The 18289-nt window shown below is 44.4% G+C and overlaps 1 protein-coding gene, 1 long non-coding RNA gene and 1 other non-coding gene across 6 annotated transcripts in view; 1 reads left to right on the top strand and 2 right to left on the bottom strand.

Annotated features, from left to right (window-relative positions):
- The window catches only part of TASP1 (taspase 1), a 161668-nt gene extending 148335 nt beyond the window's left edge, over positions 1–13333 (bottom strand). For all 3 annotated transcript variants that reach the window (XM_006260835.3, XM_019500826.1, XM_019500827.2), the window contains exons 1-3: positions 13246–13333; positions 9783–10009; positions 3612–3679 (exon numbers count right to left, since the gene is read on the bottom strand). In XM_006260835.3, coding sequence (XP_006260897.1) covers positions 3612–3679; positions 9783–9927 — 213 coding nt within the window. In that variant the 5' untranslated portion in view covers positions 9928–10009; positions 13246–13333. The remainder of the gene's footprint in view (positions 1–3611; positions 3680–9782; positions 10010–13245) is intronic.
- Positions 13334–13366: 33 nt separating this feature from the next.
- Positions 13367–14587, top strand: LOC132247043 (uncharacterized). Of its 2 annotated transcripts, none has more exons than XR_009458404.1 (2): positions 13367–13431; positions 14200–14587. It is a non-coding gene; the product is annotated as an uncharacterized LOC132247043 (long non-coding RNA). The 2 variants fall into 2 exon arrangements; XR_009458401.1 differs by lacking the exon at positions 13367–13431 and adding an exon at positions 13438–13613.
- A 1784-nt stretch (positions 14588–16371) lies between these two features.
- Positions 16372–16442, bottom strand: TRNAS-GCU (transfer RNA serine (anticodon GCU)). The gene has a single exon. It is a non-coding gene; the product is annotated as a tRNA-Ser (tRNA).
- Between the last annotated feature and the right edge of the window lie 1847 nt (positions 16443–18289).

Below are 18289 nucleotides of genomic sequence, written 5' to 3'. Positions count from 1 at the left end.
AGCTAAGAGAGAATTTGAGGAGAAACTTATGAAACATAAAAAGGTAACAGTATTTTTTTTTTTAAGTACTTTAGCCAATGACCCACCAAGGAGTCAGTTGGGCCTTTGGATGATCAGAGTATAAAAAAAGCGGGGCGCTAAAGGATGACAGGGCCATTGACAAGAAACTAAATGCATTCTTTGCATCTGTCTCTGCTGTGGAAGATGTTAGAGAAATTCCCTCACCAGATCTACTCCTCTCCGGGGACAAGTCAGTGGAGATGACCCAAATTGAGGTTTCAATAGAAATTGATAAACTAAACAGCAGCAAATCATCAGGGCCTGATGGCATTCAACCTAGGGTCTCGAAGAACTTAAATCGGAAACTGCTGAACTCCTAACTAAAGTACACAACCTATCGCTCAAAACAGAGGACTGGAAGGTTGCCAATGTGACTCCCATATTTTAAAAAAGGCTCTAGGAGGGATGCAGGGAACTACAGGCTGGTGAGCCTAACTTCTGTTATTGGAAAACTGGTAGGAAAAAAAAAATAATAATAATAAATAATTGTTTAGTACATGGATAAACATAACTTCCTGGGGAGGAATCTACATGGCTTTGTTAAAGGGTAATTGCATCTCACCAGCCTACTAGAGTTTTGAGGGTGTCAATAAGCAGGTGGATCAGGGCAATCCAGCTGACACAGTTGACTTCCAGAAAGCCTTTGACAAGGTCCCCTTTCAGAGGCTGTTAACTAAGTTAGATAGTCACGAACTTAGAGGGAACATCCACTCACAGATTAGAAATTAGTTCAAAGATGTAGATACGTGTGAAGTGACGCACTTGGCCAAAAATAAGCCAAACAATACCGATGCCTATGCTATGATGGGCTCTACATATTAGCTGTTACCACACAGGAAAGAGACTTGGGAGTCAATGTGGACAGTTCACTAAAAACATTAACTCAGTGCCTGGCAGCAGTCAAAAAAAAAACAAAAAAAAACAACCCCAAACAAAATATTAGGAATTGTTAAGAAGGGAAACTGTAAACAAAACTGTAAAGGGGTATCATCACGCCCCTTTATAAATCCATGGTATGTCCACACCTTGAAGCCTGCCCAGTTCTGGTCCCCACACCTCAAAAAGGATAGAGAAGATATAGAGAGAAGGGCAACAAGGATAATTAGTGGTAGGGAGGGGCTTCCATATGAGGAGAGAGTAAAGAGGCTAAACCTATTCAGTTTAGAAAAGAAATGCTTGAGGGGGGACACATTAAGGGTTTACAAAATACAAAGTGGCAAAAAGAAAGTTAATGAGAAATTATCATTTACTCTTGAACAATATAAGAACTTGGGGTCACAAAACGAAGCTAGTAGGTAGTAAGTTTTAAAGTAACAAAAGGAAGTTCTTTTTGTACACAGCGCGTAATTAAAGTGTGGAACTCATTGTTGTGGAAGCTGACAACGTAGCTAGATTCAAAAAAAGGATTGGACAAATACTTGGAAGAAAGGGGCATCAGTAGCTATTGAGCATGGAAATTAGGATACAGCCTCTGAATCAGAGCTTCCTAGACCTTAAATGCTGAAGGCTGCAAGTGAGAGAGGAACGGGGGAGCGGGGGGAACCCTGGTCATACCCAGCTCACTCTTCCCTTCAACATCCACTCTCTGCTACTGTGTGACACAGGATACTGGGCAAGAAGGACCTATGGTCTCCCAGTAAATGGCAATTCTTATGATCTTATGTTAATTACTGTAATAACTGTACTGGAAATACTGGAAAACAACTGTAAAAGAGAACACCTGATTTCAGTACTAAACCCTTCAACCATGCTCCTTTTGGGTTTAGAAGAAATGACTGTTAGTTATAAAATGAGACTGGAACTTTATTAGAGCTAATTTAAGTATTCTACAGCATTCTAATAAGCAAGCATTCAGAAAAAGCATTATAAAAATTAATCCAACCATCATTTTAAAGTACTTGTAGTGGACAGTTAAATTGATCATTTTTGTCTCTGATGAGCTACCTTACAATTTACAAAGGTACGTGAGACGAGAACTAAAAGCTTTCCAAAAGGAACATCATTCCATCAGAAAGCGCTGCTTCAACAGAAACTACAAGTTATGTGGAAACATATTAACTTCACTTAAACTTTTAACTAAAACCAAGCAAGAAAGCAGATTGGCCACCTCTGCCTGCCTGGTTTCCAGCCAGCCCACCCATTAAATGGTTGGCAGAAGGTAGCTAGACTCCACAAACCATAAGGCTACTCAACTGCCAGTCTGAAGAGAAGTTGTAAACCCTGGGCTCCCAGGTTTACCAGCTCCAGACTTCCTGGAGGAACAAACTGAATTATTCTGTTTCAAAGCTGTTTGCATCAGAACTTTAAAGGCATGCACTGAAGTGACATGCGAATAACTGGCTTCAATATATTCAGTGTCCTGACTTCAACTTGTAGCTTTGGCAAAGCTGTAATTGTAAAGATCATACAAAAGAGAAAAGTTTTGTTGAAAAGTTTTAATTGATGCCAGATTCATCTGTGTTTCTTCCTCAGACACAGTAAAATTTGCAAGCATTTTGCAATTTTTGCCAGCGGACAACATTATCAGCATGACTCTGCCTCACTTAGATTGTGCCTCACTTATGACAAAGAGACCCAAATTTAACTAGCATCAACAGGTAGGTACACCACCATTCACATGTTGTGCTCATACATAATATTGCATCCAAGTCGATATCTGTTAAAAATATTCTGTTTTCTGCTGGAACAATCAAGTAAAATATAAGTATACTTATATTGCAAGTTACATATTTCAGTCCTATCCACAACATTGAAGATTAAAGGAAATTCTTCCCATGTTTTAATCCAAGCTCTACCACAGATCAGCTACAGCAGCTGGGCCAAGTACTAAACTCGGTCCTTACAGGGGAAAGTATTAAAAAAAAAAAAATTTTTTAAAGCACCAAAAAAAATCTTAAAATAACCAGGCTGCCCAGATGCTTATAGATGACTGATACAGTACTTAAAGTAAAAGGGAAGGAAGGTAGGGATGGGGAAAGTAGTAAACCTATAACCAAGCAGCAACAGTTATATCAGAGGTTAAAAATCAGGACTCCACATGTATGTGAAGAAATCCAGAAAACTCAAAAGTTGTTGCATGAGAAAAAAAACCCAAACACATTGCCTCCCTAAAAAGAGGGAATGCATATAGCAAAATGCTATTAACTCTTGTATGCAATACATGGGATTATACAATATTACACATCTTTCTTCATTCTTCCATTAGAACACACAGGGTTGCTGCTTTTGGACTGTTCTCTTTTTCCTCTACAGCAGTGTAGACCTTTTGATTTCATAAGACGAGATGCATTAAATTATGTCCACGGCATAGTGTTAACTAATCTTGAATACAACTTTTTTGTTTTTCTGCACTAAGCAATTACCTTTTTGGGATATTCATAAGTACAGAAAAATACATTTTGGGATTCATAAGTATAACAATAAAAAGTTTAAGAAGATTATCCCAAGTAAACATATAAATGAAGCCATAGTTCACTTTATTCCCTAAAACATACTGGGTCCTTTAGGAAGTTGGGGAGGGGAAAGAAATACGGAACTTGGAGAAGTCATACCTTTTGACAGGCTCTTTTACAAACATGCTTGTATTCTTTAGCTTTGGATTCAGAATGATAGCCTGCACCTATGGTTAAAGAAGAAAAGTAACATTAGATCAAAATATTACAGTAGCTCTCAAAATATTTTTCATCAGCACTTATAACTAAGGTCATCTTAAACATTCTGAATTAGATGCATGTATCTGAAAACTTCTTAATGAAAAATTGGATATGTCCAGACATCTCAAAAATTCATTCAAGTATAATCATGCCCCAGGATTATATATAAAAGATTTGATCCATTTTAAAAACACCCATTGGGAGATACCAGATTTTTCCATCCATGGGGAATTTAGGATATCCAGTTGTATTCAAAAAGTCATAGCTGTATTGGTAATGTGTGTAAGCCATACTCCAAAGTTTATTTTTATCTTTGGTCTGTAAATTCTTCCTTTCTTATCCCTCTTTCCACTTTTTCAAGCCTCCACTAGATTTTTTTAAACCCCTTACTTCTGCCCAGTCATTGCTGTGTCTCAAGACAGGTCACTTTTAGTTTTGTTTGCTCCCCAACTTCTGAAGCTGTGTCTAAGCACTACTTTGCCCTTAGTTCATCATCATTACCCACCTCCACAGTCAAAAAATATTTTAGCAATGACCAGAGCAGGAGCTCTATTATACCAGCAAAAATGGTAACAACAGGATCCATAAATGTGTAAGTCTTTAAATATTTAAAGACTAGCAAATTATTTTTTTTCCTTCTCTTATTTGCAGCATTTCTCTAGGGTCCCATCTCACCACAAGTCCCATCCCTGCTTAAACAGTCAATTTAGCTTAACTGAGGTCTCAACAGAAGGAAGTTAAAACAAACAGGATATGACATGATGAACAGGTTGCTGCATACTGCGCAAGTCCATTGGTTCTTGTTCAAGGCAGGACAGCCAGGTCTTTGAACAGGAACTTTGAGCAAGCCCTTCAAAGTTCAGTTTACCTGGGAGATTTTGTTTTTTGTTTGTTTTCAGAAGACAGCAGCTTTTAGCCCTTCAATCTTGAAGAGTCACCTCAAGCTATAATCAGGAAACACATGCTAAACATAAATCATCAGCTAGATATAACAGCTTAACTGCTGTTCCCCTGCCCTAGTTGCATTTTCTCCTAGAAAACTAAGTTAGGACCCTTAATGGAAGCAACAGAGGTGGAAGTCACTACTAATGCAGCTGCAAACATTAGCTGCTACAGGTCAGAAGAATCCTAGGTAAAAAAGCACCAGGATTTCTTCAGTCCTCAAGTTCACTGGTTCACACATCTCAATTTCACTTCATCACATCTCAAGCTCACTTTCTTTCTTTTCTTATACTTTATTGACATTCAAAGTATACCTTATTGTTAGACCTTCCACAATATATGGATTATGTGGTCCCCCTTGTTCAATGCTGTATTGTGGGGACAAGTTAAATCAGTTAGGATATCAGCTCATCCTAAGAGCTTTCCTTAGACAAGATGCTGAGATCACCATTAAAGCTTGTTTTTCCACAACCTGTGACATGCTGTCAGGCACAAACGACATACTTACAGGACAACAATGTAGTGCAGCAACTCCAGCATTTCCAGTCTTATCCCCAGAGCCCTCTCATCTTCAAAAATCATCCCTTGTAAACATTAAGCGTTGCAAGATTTGGATCAGAGAAGAAAAAGAAGTTTCCAAATGCTAATGTGGGCTGCTGACAAGTAGGACTGGCGCTGATGTAAAGCCCACCATGTATTAGGTACAGAAGACTAAGCTCTGGGGTGACCCATCTGCAAAAGTCTGCAAAGCTGGATCATAACGCCATGAAACACAGTCTTCCCATCTTGAAATAAGGTACTGTGTAGGCGGTTTGGAGGAACAAGTTGCTGTTTTGGAACTGGGTAATAGGTAGGTCATTAGCACAAGACTAAAAAACAGCAACGGAAGGGAGACAGAGAGAAAATTGCTCATATACTGATAGACTGTATTCTTGTGCACTCAGGCTGAGATCAATAGAAGTACTTAGGAAGCTAACTCCCATTGATTTCTACAAGTAACATGACTCTCTCACAGCCCAGAACCAGCCCTAGACATGCAAATCATGCAACTGCACAGGTATTTGGGCCTAAGATAGAAAATATCATGGATAAGCTCTAACTAGCTGACCAGAAATTCTGCCTGCTCAGCAACATAAAGACTACCCTAAAAAACACAAATTAGACACCTCTAGTTTTTTCCAATCCAGTCTTAATTTGGATGCAGCAAAAAATGGAATGGAAGGGTAGGGATGGAGGAAAAAAAAAGGAGCAGCTGCACTAATGCTGAAACATTTTCATACTTAAGAGTAAATGAAGAGACTGGTCAAGCAAGAAGTCAGCAAGAAGTCACTATACAATTCTCTCGGTCCTAAACAAAGCTGGGGAAGTCTGAGCCAAAAGAGAACCGTCTACCTGTTTATATCTAACAGGGAAGATAAGATGCAAGCAAGACAAGTTAATTGTTTTCCATCATTTCCTGCCCCGGGTTAGGTTGCAGCTCACTGAGGCCTGAGCAAATAACTATTTTTCAATAGAAGTTAAACTCACAAAAAAAGTACTGAGTTATCAAAGACTAGACAAAACAAACTCACAAGACCTAAAGTGACCTGCCACCAACAGGGTAGAAAGGGAAGGAGGATCTGGAGAACTACAGACCAGTCAGCCTCACCTTAGTCCCTGGAAAAATCATGGAGCAGGTCATCAAGGAATTCATATCTAAGCATTAGGAGAAACTGATTAGGAACAGTTAGCATGGATTCAACAATGGCAAGTCATGTCTGACCATCCTGACTGCTTGATTGCCTTCTATAATGAGATGATTGGCTCTGTGGATGAAGGATGTGACATACCTTGACTTTAGCAAAGCTTTTGATACAGACTCGCACAACATTCTCACAAACTAAAGAAGTATGGGTTGGATGAATGGACTGGAAAGTGGACAGAAAACTGGTTGGATCACTGGGCTCAAAGGTGTCAGAACCAAATAGTTGTATGCCTATGGCACAGTGGAACATTCCTTTGGTTTGATCCATAGTGGAACATTCTGCTGTCAATCATTCTGCATGCCTGTGCCATGGTGGAAAATTTTGATACATATGGCACAGGGAGAAACTAGGTCACAGCGAAAAGTAGGTCACAGTAGGAAAATTCCGCTATGTAACTATATGCCACAGTAATGGAAAGTTACAGCTTAGAAAAGTTCCTGCCAAAACTTATGCAAACACGCACCCCACAATTGGCCGGTTCCAAATTATTCATATTGGTGACTAGCGATTGGCTTGTTAGTCATGTAAAAGGTAAATCAGTTTCCGCCCACGTTGGAGTACTTGGAGAACTGAGAGAACTTAGATAACTTGCAGAACTCCTCACATCTCTCCAGCTTAGCGTGTTGGGAGAGCTCCGCATATCTGTCCAGCTTGGAGAACTCTGTCTCCACGTCGGAGAACTCCGCATACCTCGGAGTAGGGGAATTAACCCGGCGCACTCCGAACGTATCTCAGAGTGAACCTGGACTGATTACATCTCGGAGGAGGAGAACTCAGAGAGTTCGGAGAACTAGCAATCCTCCGCACGTATCTCTGAGAATACCTGGTGGACTGATCACCTACCAGGACTCCCCGTCAACGACCTACCCGACGTACCCCCACTTCGTCTGGCTAGCCTGTTCAGCCGTTCACGGACGTCTCATCTTGTTCTCGGAAAGCTTTCATCTTGTTCAGTTTGCAACTGTAACCTAAATCAGTTTCTTCTTCCTGAGCTGTGTACACCGACGGCATAAGTAAATAATTTCTTTGTTCAACCTGTGCAGGCCGGGAGCGGTCCGAGGCCCTCGGGGGCGCGCGGCGGGCTGTGGCCAGCAGCCCTGGCACGCGGGTCAGGGAATGCAGGCCGGTGGACTAGAATTAGGCATGGACGCTTAGCGGTTGATTAAAGATTATTTTACTTACACTGAAGATGGTCGCGGTGCAGGCAGGAAAACTTGCTTGAGTTGCAGTTACAGACAGGAAACAAAACAAAACTCGAACCTGCAAGGCACGAGAGTACGTTGCAAGGGGTTTTCGGCGACGGGAAGATAAACCTGCAGGACTCAAACCCGGACAGAGCTCTGGATACACTCACACAAAGTTTGCTAGGCTCCGTGGAACTTGCGCGCAGGGAAGGGGTTCGTTGAGGGATCGTTCGGCGACGGGGAGAGGCCAGAGGTTGATCAGACCCCTATAGCTTTCTCAAGGTACACACTGGGTCCGATAGGCTCCGCAGCGCTTAGAGATCTTCACAAGACGTGAAGTTCTCCTCCTCCCGATAGTTGTGGAGTCCTCCAACTTGGGCGGAAACCGCTCAAGCCTCTTATACGGCTAGCAAGCCAATCACTAGCTGCCACGTGGGAATAATTTAGAAACAGCCAATAGTGGGACACAAATTTGCATGCGAATGGCGGGAACTCCTTTGCACCGTGCATTTCTCTTTGCAAGTAAGAAACGCATCCTGCAAAGAAAGCTCCTCGTGGCGGGAAATAATTTAGCAGTGCCGAAGCACACACAAACAAAATCACACCCTTGGGTTGTGACACAACCAATACGCTTCAGTGCTTAATTCCGCTCCATCGGTCAAAAAGTACCCACCTGCCGTTTCGGGCTACTGGCCATAGCCCCGGCCTGCCACTTGACCGCCACAAAAGGGTAGTAATCAATGGATTGACATCTAGTTGGTAGCCAGCATCAAGTGGAATGCCCCAGGGGTCAGTCCTGGGGTCAGTTTTGTTCAATATCTTCATCAACAACCCGGAAGGTGGGATGGAGTGCACCCTCAGCAACTTTGCAGATGAAACCAAGCTGGGGGCAGTAGATGTGCTGGAGAGTAGGGTTAGGATTCAGAGAGACCTCAACACATTGGAGGACTGGACCAAAAGAAATCTGATCAAGTTCAATAAGGAAAAGTGCAAAGTCCTGCACTTACAATGGAACAGCCTTCATGCACTGATACAGAGTGGGAGCTGACCAGCTAAGCAGCAGCTCTGTATAAAAAGACCTGGGGGTTACAGTGGACAATAAGCAGAGTATGAGCCAACAGTGTGCCCTTGTTGCCAAGAAAGCTAACAGCATACTGGGCTGCATTGTAGGAGTGTTGCCAACAGATTGAAGGAAGTGATTATTCCTCTCTATTTGGCGCTGGTGAGGCCACAGCTGGCCCCCAACTATAGAAAGAATGTGGACCAGCTGGACAGTCCAACAGAGAGCAACAAAAATGATTAGAAGGCTGGAGCACATGACTTATGAGAAGCCACAGGGCTTATTTAGCCTGGAGAAGAGAAGATTGAGGAGGAATTTAACAGCAGCCTTCAATTACCTGAAGGGTGGTTCCAAAGAGGATGAAGCTCGACTGTTCTCAGTGGTGTCGGGTGATAGAATAAGGAGCAATGGTCTCAAGTTGCAGCAACGGAAGTTTAGGTTGGATATTAGGAAAAAACTCTCTCATTAGGAGAGTAGCAAACCACTGAAACAGGCTACCCAGAGAAGTGGTAGAATCTCAATCCTTGGAGGTTTTTAAGACCTGGTTAGACAAAGCCTTGCCTGGGACAATCTAGTTGGGGCAGGTCCTGCTTTGAGCAGGGGGTTAGACTCTATGACCTCCTGAGGTCCCTTCCAACCCTAATTTGCTGTGGTTCTATGACATATTACAAAGCTGACTGAGCTGACGGTTAGGAGTTTTAAAGAATCAAGTAAAATCTGAAACTTTTTCTCCTTGGAGAAATCTAGCTGGAGGATCTCTCCTACACAGGGACCCTGAAGTCAAACAGTAACCTTTGTGTGTACTCCCCAACCTTCCCAATTACTAGAAACTGCTATACAATTTATGGTTTACAATCTAGTTTCTTTGATTACCGAACAGAAGTTCTGTGCATTAGAGTATCTGTGAACTTCCAAAAGTTATCTAAATGTGGATCTAAATAGTAAGTGTCCGAGATCTTCCGGCCAGTGTACTTACCAAATAGGTTCTCTACAACAAGATATAAAAGATTTGTTGTCCAGAACTCAAACCAATTCATAAATTTAGCTAGCTCCATATCATATTATGGAATTTAAATTGGCATCCTGTAGATGCATGCTGCTCTTCTGTTCCATGTGCATCACACTTTGGATGTCTTACCTGCATGTACAAGTACAAAACCCACTCGTTTCCCTCTTTGGGTTTGCTTTGTTTCATGTTCTTTGACGATCACCTTTACAGCTGTAATCTGAGATGAGTTGGAAGGTAACACTTCTATTGAACTCATCCCCTTCTCCATCATCATACTTCGGGATCACCATCTTCTATTCGAAAGAGGGCATGCTTCCTTCCAAAAGTAAACTCTGTTGTACTGGAGAGGATTTATCCTAAAAGCAAGCCACATGCAAAATTTAGGCACTGCTTTCCATTGGCCATAAATTATGAAAAAGGATGTAACAAAAACAATAGCAGATCTAAAATTAAAGTTAGGGTCAGTTTTTTTCCACTGAGATCAGGGGCTAAAAAAGTTTCTTTGCCAGCTTACAATATATAATGTGAGTAACTATGGACCTCCCCAAGTAATTTTATTATATTGCAATTTAGAAGCAGGGACACTTAGGTTTACTTTGAGTCCAACAATGTTGCTGGCCTTTTTAAGGATTTGACTCTAAAGTTTAGCTCTACTGAGAAGTTTAGCCAAAGTAAAATATTTTTTTCTTTGATAACACCCATTTTATTCTCCTCCATATGCTCAACATATCTTTACTAAACTGATGCACTAGTATATCAGCCTTTATTTTTCAAAAAGGCATTTTTCTAGCAAGTAGAGTTGTGCAGAAAATATTAAAAAAAAATACAACTAACAAAATGGTGATTCCCTCTAGGACAGAGACTAGATAATAGGAACTATTAAATAGCTTCACTTTGTTTCCTTGCTTTGAGGGATATTATTTATCTGTTGAGGAAAATTATTTTTTTTAAAACAAAATGTAATTTGTTACTGTTATTTTGTACATACATATTTCTATTTAGAGAGGTATACATTAAACATGTTGTGAATAGGCAGTCTAGCAACCACATAAGTTACGAACATTCAGTGCATTTGTAAAGACATTTATGGAGCTTAAAGATATTTTACTATATATTAACAGAAAAGATGGAGATCCAATTCTACTAAATGGCTTGTTCTTGGGAGCTGGCACTTAAAAGACACCACAATCAATTCCCTTTCCTCAAATTTTCTTCTTGAATACCCTCCTTGAAATAACTCCCAGCTCTCATCAGGACCGAGAGTTTTTCAAAGACAAGACAATAAAAACAAGGTTTCTCTGATGAATTATAGAAGCCATCATAGTCAGCAGTGAACATCCACTCTAACTTGAGATAATCTGGAAGGATCTCATGTTGTTTATTTATTTATCTCCTGAAGTAGCAAAAAACATTCCTGGGGGTTTTTTTCACATTCTTTCTATAATAAGGCCAAGTTTTCCAGGCATATGGTATATACTGTACAAGCTCCTTTTGACAGCTGAAAGTACAACAGAAAGTAGTTTTCCCCAAAGGCAAGAACCAAACAGCAGAGTTACCTAACAGTTGTAGGCTTGCATCTGAAAAATACCAAATACGTTAGACCAGGTTGCAATATTTCTCTCTATCAATTTTGTTTGTATAGCAGAGTGCTATAACCAAAAATTGCTGTCAAAGTACCAAGGCAATTTTGACACAAGCAACTCAATTGAACCTACAGCTTTAGCCCAAGAATGGTAAGAACCTACGCTCAATAAAAAGTAGAAACAATATAGTTTATACCAATTACTTGCATCCTAAAATACCACTGAAGTGAAAAAGTATTAGAATGAGACATTTATATACAGGGGAAAGGGAAGAACAAGAAAAATAGCTGTATCCAAACATTAAGAAAGTGCTTTATAAAATCTAAACCAAATCTCCAAAACTGGAACAAAAAATACAATACATAATTTTACCCCTAGAAATGCAGCAGACCAGTATGCTAAAGAAAATTAAGTCTCCACAGTCATTCAATTCTCAACCTCTTAGCTGACAATCAAAATACCATTAGCAATAGTTTTATGATATTGAAACTTATCTGGTACCACCAACTCAGAATGAGCAGGCCCATACAGGCAGTAAACCACTTGGGAAGTCTAAATTATTAGAAACACTGGAGTTATTATTACCAATCCTGTAAGGCACCAATTTCTACAACATCTCATTGCAAGCCATGATGTGCAACGCAGCAAGCATGGATCCTTAGCAACACTGTGTGTGTTAGATTTTAAAGCCAAACGAAGCCATTAGATCTAGTCTGAAAAGAAAGTACTCGGATGCAGTACTTTCACTTGAAGATAGGAACATTTTCAAGAGCTTCTAAGTGATTTCAGAGTCCAAATGTCACTGATTTTCAACAAGAACTGGACACAAGTTTTAGTCAGATTACTAGGTTATTATTGATATGGTGTCCTAGATTTACCTTCAAAATGTCATCACATTAAATATATTTAGAATATGTGAACATTATTTTTATTAAGGAAGGACTCTCCAATTTCTCAGCAGTCAGGGGCCTCCTCCATGCAGACCACAGGCTCCCCCCAGGCTGAGCAATGAATGGGTTGCCTCATGCATGCTCCCTCCACCCCATGGGCTTTGCTACACTTCCCCCACCACGTGGGCTCCCTTGCACTCTCCCTGCCCGCCAGCCACATGGGCTCCCCTGCGTCCCCCCCACAATGCACCCGACCCCCAAAACCTGGGTTTCCCTGCATCCTCCAACATGCCCTCTCCACTGCATAGGGCTATAACCCACAGCCCCATAGTATCTCCCACCCCGCTGCCTCCCCTTGTGGGGTTCCCACTCTTTCTCATCTGGGGAAACCACCTGGCAGTCCTGGTGCTGGGCAAACCGCCCTGCCTCATGGGGCCACCTGGATCCTAGCATCTCAGACCCTGCAGGGACATGCTGACACACCCACAGTGGTCTGGACAAGAAGTGCAACCAGAAAAGGGAGAAGCCCAGAGGCTCTGAGGGCAGCAGTTGGAGCAATGGAAGGAGCAGCACTTGGGAGGCAGCCTGGGGGCTGCAGTTTAGCCCCTTGCCTGCCGTGCACGGCCTGCAGGTTGTCAGCCACACAGCCCTGCCGGCGTTCAGGGCAGCTCCTGAGATAGACAGCACCAGAGGCTGTGCTGCCTTTGGGCACAAGGACTGCTCCCGTCCTGTTGGGAGACAAGCCTTAACTCTCCATGCCCCGTTGGTGGGGCCCCCACCCCGAGGGCATTGACAGCTCCCTCCCCAACCCCCCGCGCGGGCTCCAGTGAGGCCAATGCGCGTGACGTCACCGCAGTGACGTCAGCATCCGAACGTCAAGCTAAACTAAGGAGAGGCGAAAAGGGCGGGGCGCCGGGGGGGCATATGCCCGGGAGAGGGCATGCCGCACCTAACCGCCCTCGGAGCCGGAGTCGCGGCAGCGCCATGGTAACGGCGTCGCTGCAGGGAGCGGTGACGGCACCGCGGTGACGTAAACACCGCTCCCCTACCAGCCCCTCCCTCACGGCGCCCCCGGTGGGGTTGGGCCGGGGCGGGCCGGGCTGGGCACGCGCCGCTCACCTTCCGCGCCCGTCGGCCGCGCGCGCCCCCAGAACCGCCAGCCTGCCGGTTGCCTCGGTGAGAGCGCGGCGTCCCGCCCCCCCGAGAGACACCCATTGGCCGGCGCCGCGGCACGTGACGGGAAGTGCCCTGGCGCGGCGCGGCTCGGGCGCGAAGCGCGGCGGGAGCGGGCAGGTCGCGCTGGGGGTAAAGGGGCCGGCGCGGAGCGCGCGACCGTGTGACGTAGGGCGTCCCCCTCCCCGCCGCGGGCGGCGGTTGGGGTTCCGCGGGAACGCGCACACATTCCCTTCCTCCAACCCCGCTCACGCCCAAGCCCCATGGAGGAGCCGGCGCCAGGGAGGGAGACAGGCAGCCAATCAGCGTCGGGTGTAGGTGCACGCGGGGCGGGGCCCACGACCCCCTGAGCGGCCCTAGTTACCTCACCTGGCCTGGGAGCCTGCAGCTACTTCACCCGCCCCTCGGCGTGACGTCAGTGCTGTTATGTCATTGCCACCCCAAGCACCCACTTAAGGGCCCGCCTTGTTTCTAGGAGAGCCCAACGTGGAGACTAGACCCGAGGCAAAGCTCGGGGCTGCCGGTTTCTCAGGCTGGCTTGGATCGCCTGTTCCCAGGGCAGGGAGACCCACAGGTGGGAGGAGGGCAGGGCCCCCCATGCATCCAAGGAGTCCTTTCAAGAGCTCCAGCTGAGGAACCGGCACCGCCGTCGGCACCTGGAAACCGGGGGAGCCGTGGGGATGGCGCTGCTCCAGCCTGCCCTCTTTAAGCAAGAACACATGTTCAGTGCTTGGGTCTGCCAGCACTTTGCTAGCGGCCAGTTTTAGCCTCTGGCTCCTCACAGTCTCCTCCAGCTATACAAACACCCTTGTGTCCCTATGCAGACTACAAGCAGCCAACTGAGCACTCCTTCCTTCTGCTCGGCTGGCTGCAGCATGGCCTTTTCCTTGCTGCCTCCAGGCAATGCTGGTCGAAGCCATACGTTGCCGGCAAACTTCTTGCGCACTTTAACCGCGTTTTCAGCAGCGTGAGATGCCTGCACAGCAAGCAGTTGGTTTTCCGTGGAGATGATTCCTTCACAGCTGAACGTGCCTGACCAAAGCGCAATGGATGTCGGATGGATGTCACGAGTGGAGGGGAAAGCTGGTTACAGGAGAGTGCCTCGAACACTGAGCAAATTCTTCCTAAAAATATGCGTTTGGTTCCCAGATGAGTGTGTAGATTGCTGCTCTGTTCCCAGATGAGCAAGCCTACATTTTCATCTGACGTTCATATTAGTCGTGACCAAGAGGCCGTTCATCTATATTGTAGTGGTGGAGATAAAGATACAGCACCTTATGTAACAAAACATGTTCAGTATCTTTAGTCTAAAGTAGGGCTGTCCAGCTTCTCAGCCCTTGGGGGGCCGCACCTGTACACCATTTGGGCCATAGGCATGAGCTCAAATTTTACCCTGCTGTAGCATAATTTCATCCCTGACTCCCACCGCTGTAATGCATGCCTTTACAGGCAGCCCCCCTGCAACATTGTGCCACACAGGCATGATCCTACATGCACCACTGTACTCGGCCCACAAAGTTCCCTCCACTTTCTCTCAGGGCCACATTTACAGTCCCATGATGTCTGTTGGTTCCAGCTGTTTTTCTCCCTTTTTCCTTGGAGCTCAAAAAAGCAAGAGTTGTGCTAGAATTACATTCTGTCCAGACTAATTTGGATTTGGGTAGTGATAATTAACCCAGGTTGAGTTTGACATTAGTGCAGCTAGTGCTTCCAGCACCTGAACTAGCTTATTCAGACCTAGCTCCAGCATCTGCACTGCATTGCATGTAGACATACTCTTACACGCAGAGCTGTACATACATCTCTCTCTCTCACTGAGGCCAGCTCTCTTCCTCACTAGAATCTGCTTCTGATGGATTGCTATGGGGAAAGCAGCAAACTTTTAACCTCCTGAAGTGTCATTGGCCTCTATTGGCTGACCTTAATCTGCAAGACTTTATCCAACTGAGCACCTATAAACTGGTCCCCTGGGATTCCTTGTTAATATTCTTGTACTTCAGAAATGCAAAATTATCCTCAGTTCCTCTGCCTGCTCAAGGAAAGCCTAGTCTTTTCTTCTTTTCAGCTATTAACTACCCTAGCTAGCTCAAACTGAGGGCTGGCTCCATATTCACCATCTTAACCATGTTGTACTGAACCACATAAAGCTTCCTCTTTTTCTTTTGCATTGAGTTGGACAATCCCACCTCTCCTGTCTGGGGGTCAGTGGGTTACAAGTGGGTTAGAAAACTGCTGTCAACGCTTACCCTTACCCAAGTTCTTTTCAACTACCTAAATTCTACGTGCAGGTGGTTGACTTGTGCTGTTGTTCATAACTCCCTGGTTTTATTTGCCAAGATGACATTGGCTATTTCCATCCTTTCTGTAAGCTCCTGTCTTTTACCAAGTATTAGGTTGGCCAAAGATTTTATGGTTTCACCCTGGGAAACGTCCCTAAATCTAGATTAGAATCTTGCCACTCTAGACTGGGAGCATTGTAGAACACTAGAAGTGTTGCCCCAGGAAACAAAGAAAATCCCACCTCATAGATTGCATAGAAGTAAGGGTTGGAAGGGACCTATTAGATCCTCAAATCCAACCCCTGCCTTGGGCAGAAGAGAGTGCTGGAGTCAAATGACTCCAGCCAGGTGTTTGTCCGATCTCCTCTTAGATACCTTCAAGGAAGGGCATAGCACCACCTCCCTTGAAAGTGTATTCCATATGTTGGCAACCTTCACTGTAAAGAAATTTTCCCTAAATTTGCTCCCCTTCACTTTGTAGTCATTGTTTCTAGAAAAGCAGGTTTATCCAGAATTTGGACCTGGGACCTCTCACACCCTAAGCAAGAAGCATACCCCTAGACCAATAAGTCAGTACTGTGATCATCCTCTATCCTGTCAAGCAGGCTAACACCCTTGGGCTGGTGGAATACCAACATGAAGTAATCATTCAGGAGTTTGGTTTTCTCCTGAGTGGCAGTTATCAGCCATCCCATTTCATTCATCAGGAACCCTATGCTTCCCTCAAAATGAGCATCTTTGTCAAGGACTACCTTCAGCTGCTAAGGTATGCAAAATATTCACCTATAGCACCTGCATTGGCTGGGAATTGAACCCAGGTCTCCTACATAGCAAGCAGGAATTCTACCATTGAACCACCAATGCTCAACAGTCCCCCTTGCTCCCCTACAAATAATTCTTTGTCCCATTCTGGGAAATTTCTAAATGTTGCTTTTATTTATTTTTGTGACATCTTCAGCTCATATTATTTCTGTGAGGTCTACAGTTGTTTCTGTTCTTGTTGCACTTCCTTTTTGGCATCTTTGATGTGACCCATATTTGCAATGGTAGCTCCACACTGCTCCTGCTCTTTTGTCCCTAAAAGCAGCTGAACTCCTTCTTAGACTTGTGAATGAATGTCAGCTGTCACCTTCACCTGACAAGACCAGTCCCAAGGGCAGCAGTTCCTCCCCCCACCCGGTCAGTGGCCAAATTAATTCAGCCCCTCACTTCAGCTTTTCAGCGTACTCCCTTTTGCTGTCTTGCCTCCCACACTTTGATGTAATTGTTATAGCACATAGGGAGCCTGTCCCAGTCTTGGAATCATCATGACAGTGCTGTCCACAGACTCACTTCACTTGCTTTCCCAGACCCTTGTCACCAGATCCTCAGTTCACTAACAAAATTACTTTATTCAGTGCCTCACTCTGTTCATGCTCTGCTAGCAATAAACTTGCCCTTTTTGTACAAATCCTGGCCCTACCAGCCCTAATAACCCTAAGGCACCAATTGTGGCCCTCTTGGCCCTAATCATGACCTCTGGCATCCTCCATAGCCACACCTGTGCCTCACAGGTCTTACTCTAATCCAGTTTAGCTACTTAGACATCACCCTCTCAGCCTCAGTCCCCTTGCTGTCTCTGCCCTCTGGGCTCCTGGCCTTTGCATGACTCAAGCACAGTGCTCCTCAGACGCAACCCCCACCCCCGAATGACCTCCACACCACCCCTATAACCTGGTCCTCTGGTTAAACTACAATCATAAACCCATCCGCATATAACGTAAGCTTTTACCCCTCCTCAGGTTTCTGTGTGCTGCAAGCCTCGCTCTAGGCTCCCAGCTTCACTGCAGCCACTTCTGCAGGCAGGGGCTCCTCTCCAATCTGGGGATCAGGGTCTGACTGACTGCTCTGGCCCTGGGCAGAGCTTTTATCTCTTTTATGTACAGTGGGTTAGCAGCTTATTCAGATACACTTGTTCTATATTGAACTGGGTTAAGAATTGTTGAGGTCAGTGGATGCCTTGGAACTTGAGCCCATTTTGAAGAGGGAGGCCAGTGATTTCAGAGCAGACAGTTGGTTCCCTCTCATTTTTCAAAACTGCAAAGCCACACCATTTTGGCAATGCTGGGTGGTGTCCCCATGTGCTCAAAAGGATGTAAATGTATTTTGCCAGAGGTAGTAATAGAAAGCAGTTCAAGCACATTCCTAGGAGAAACATGTGAACACAATCTAGTGGGGAGCACTAGCTAGCTTCCCCTTATTGTGGGAATTCTGCAAGTCGTATTGTATGTCCTTCAGTGTTGTGAGCTACCTTCTAGCAACTTTACTGTTCAAGTGTGCCTATGCTTGTTAACGAAGTGGACAAGAGTACATAGTATTATGCAACTGAGCCAAATCTTTTGTCTCCACACAAGGCAATAACCCACTTCTGGAGTCCAGTCTCTTGTTTGGCAACTCCATACAACACACTGCATAGTGAATTCTGCCAGATTTTTTATTCTTTCAGCCGTTAATTCTGTCAGTCATTTAACTCCCTGCACTGGGAGCTCCTGTAGAGTAGGATACTTTGCACATGCCATGGATATGCCATACAGTGGGAAAAATCCCAGAACAAACTTTATGACTGATGCAGAGCTTCATGTCATTCTAGGCAACATAAAGTAGCTGTGACTGCAACCCATGGTAACTGACACCACAAATTAAAATTCAATGCTGCTTTATTGTAAAGATGT

Source organism: Alligator mississippiensis, chromosome 1 (genome assembly GCF_030867095.1).
Source record: "Alligator mississippiensis isolate rAllMis1 chromosome 1, rAllMis1, whole genome shotgun sequence".
Lineage (NCBI taxonomy): Eukaryota > Metazoa > Chordata > Crocodylia > Alligatoridae > Alligator > Alligator mississippiensis.
The sequence above is the reverse complement of the archived record's forward strand: the minus strand, read 5'-3'. Positions and strand labels throughout refer to the sequence as shown.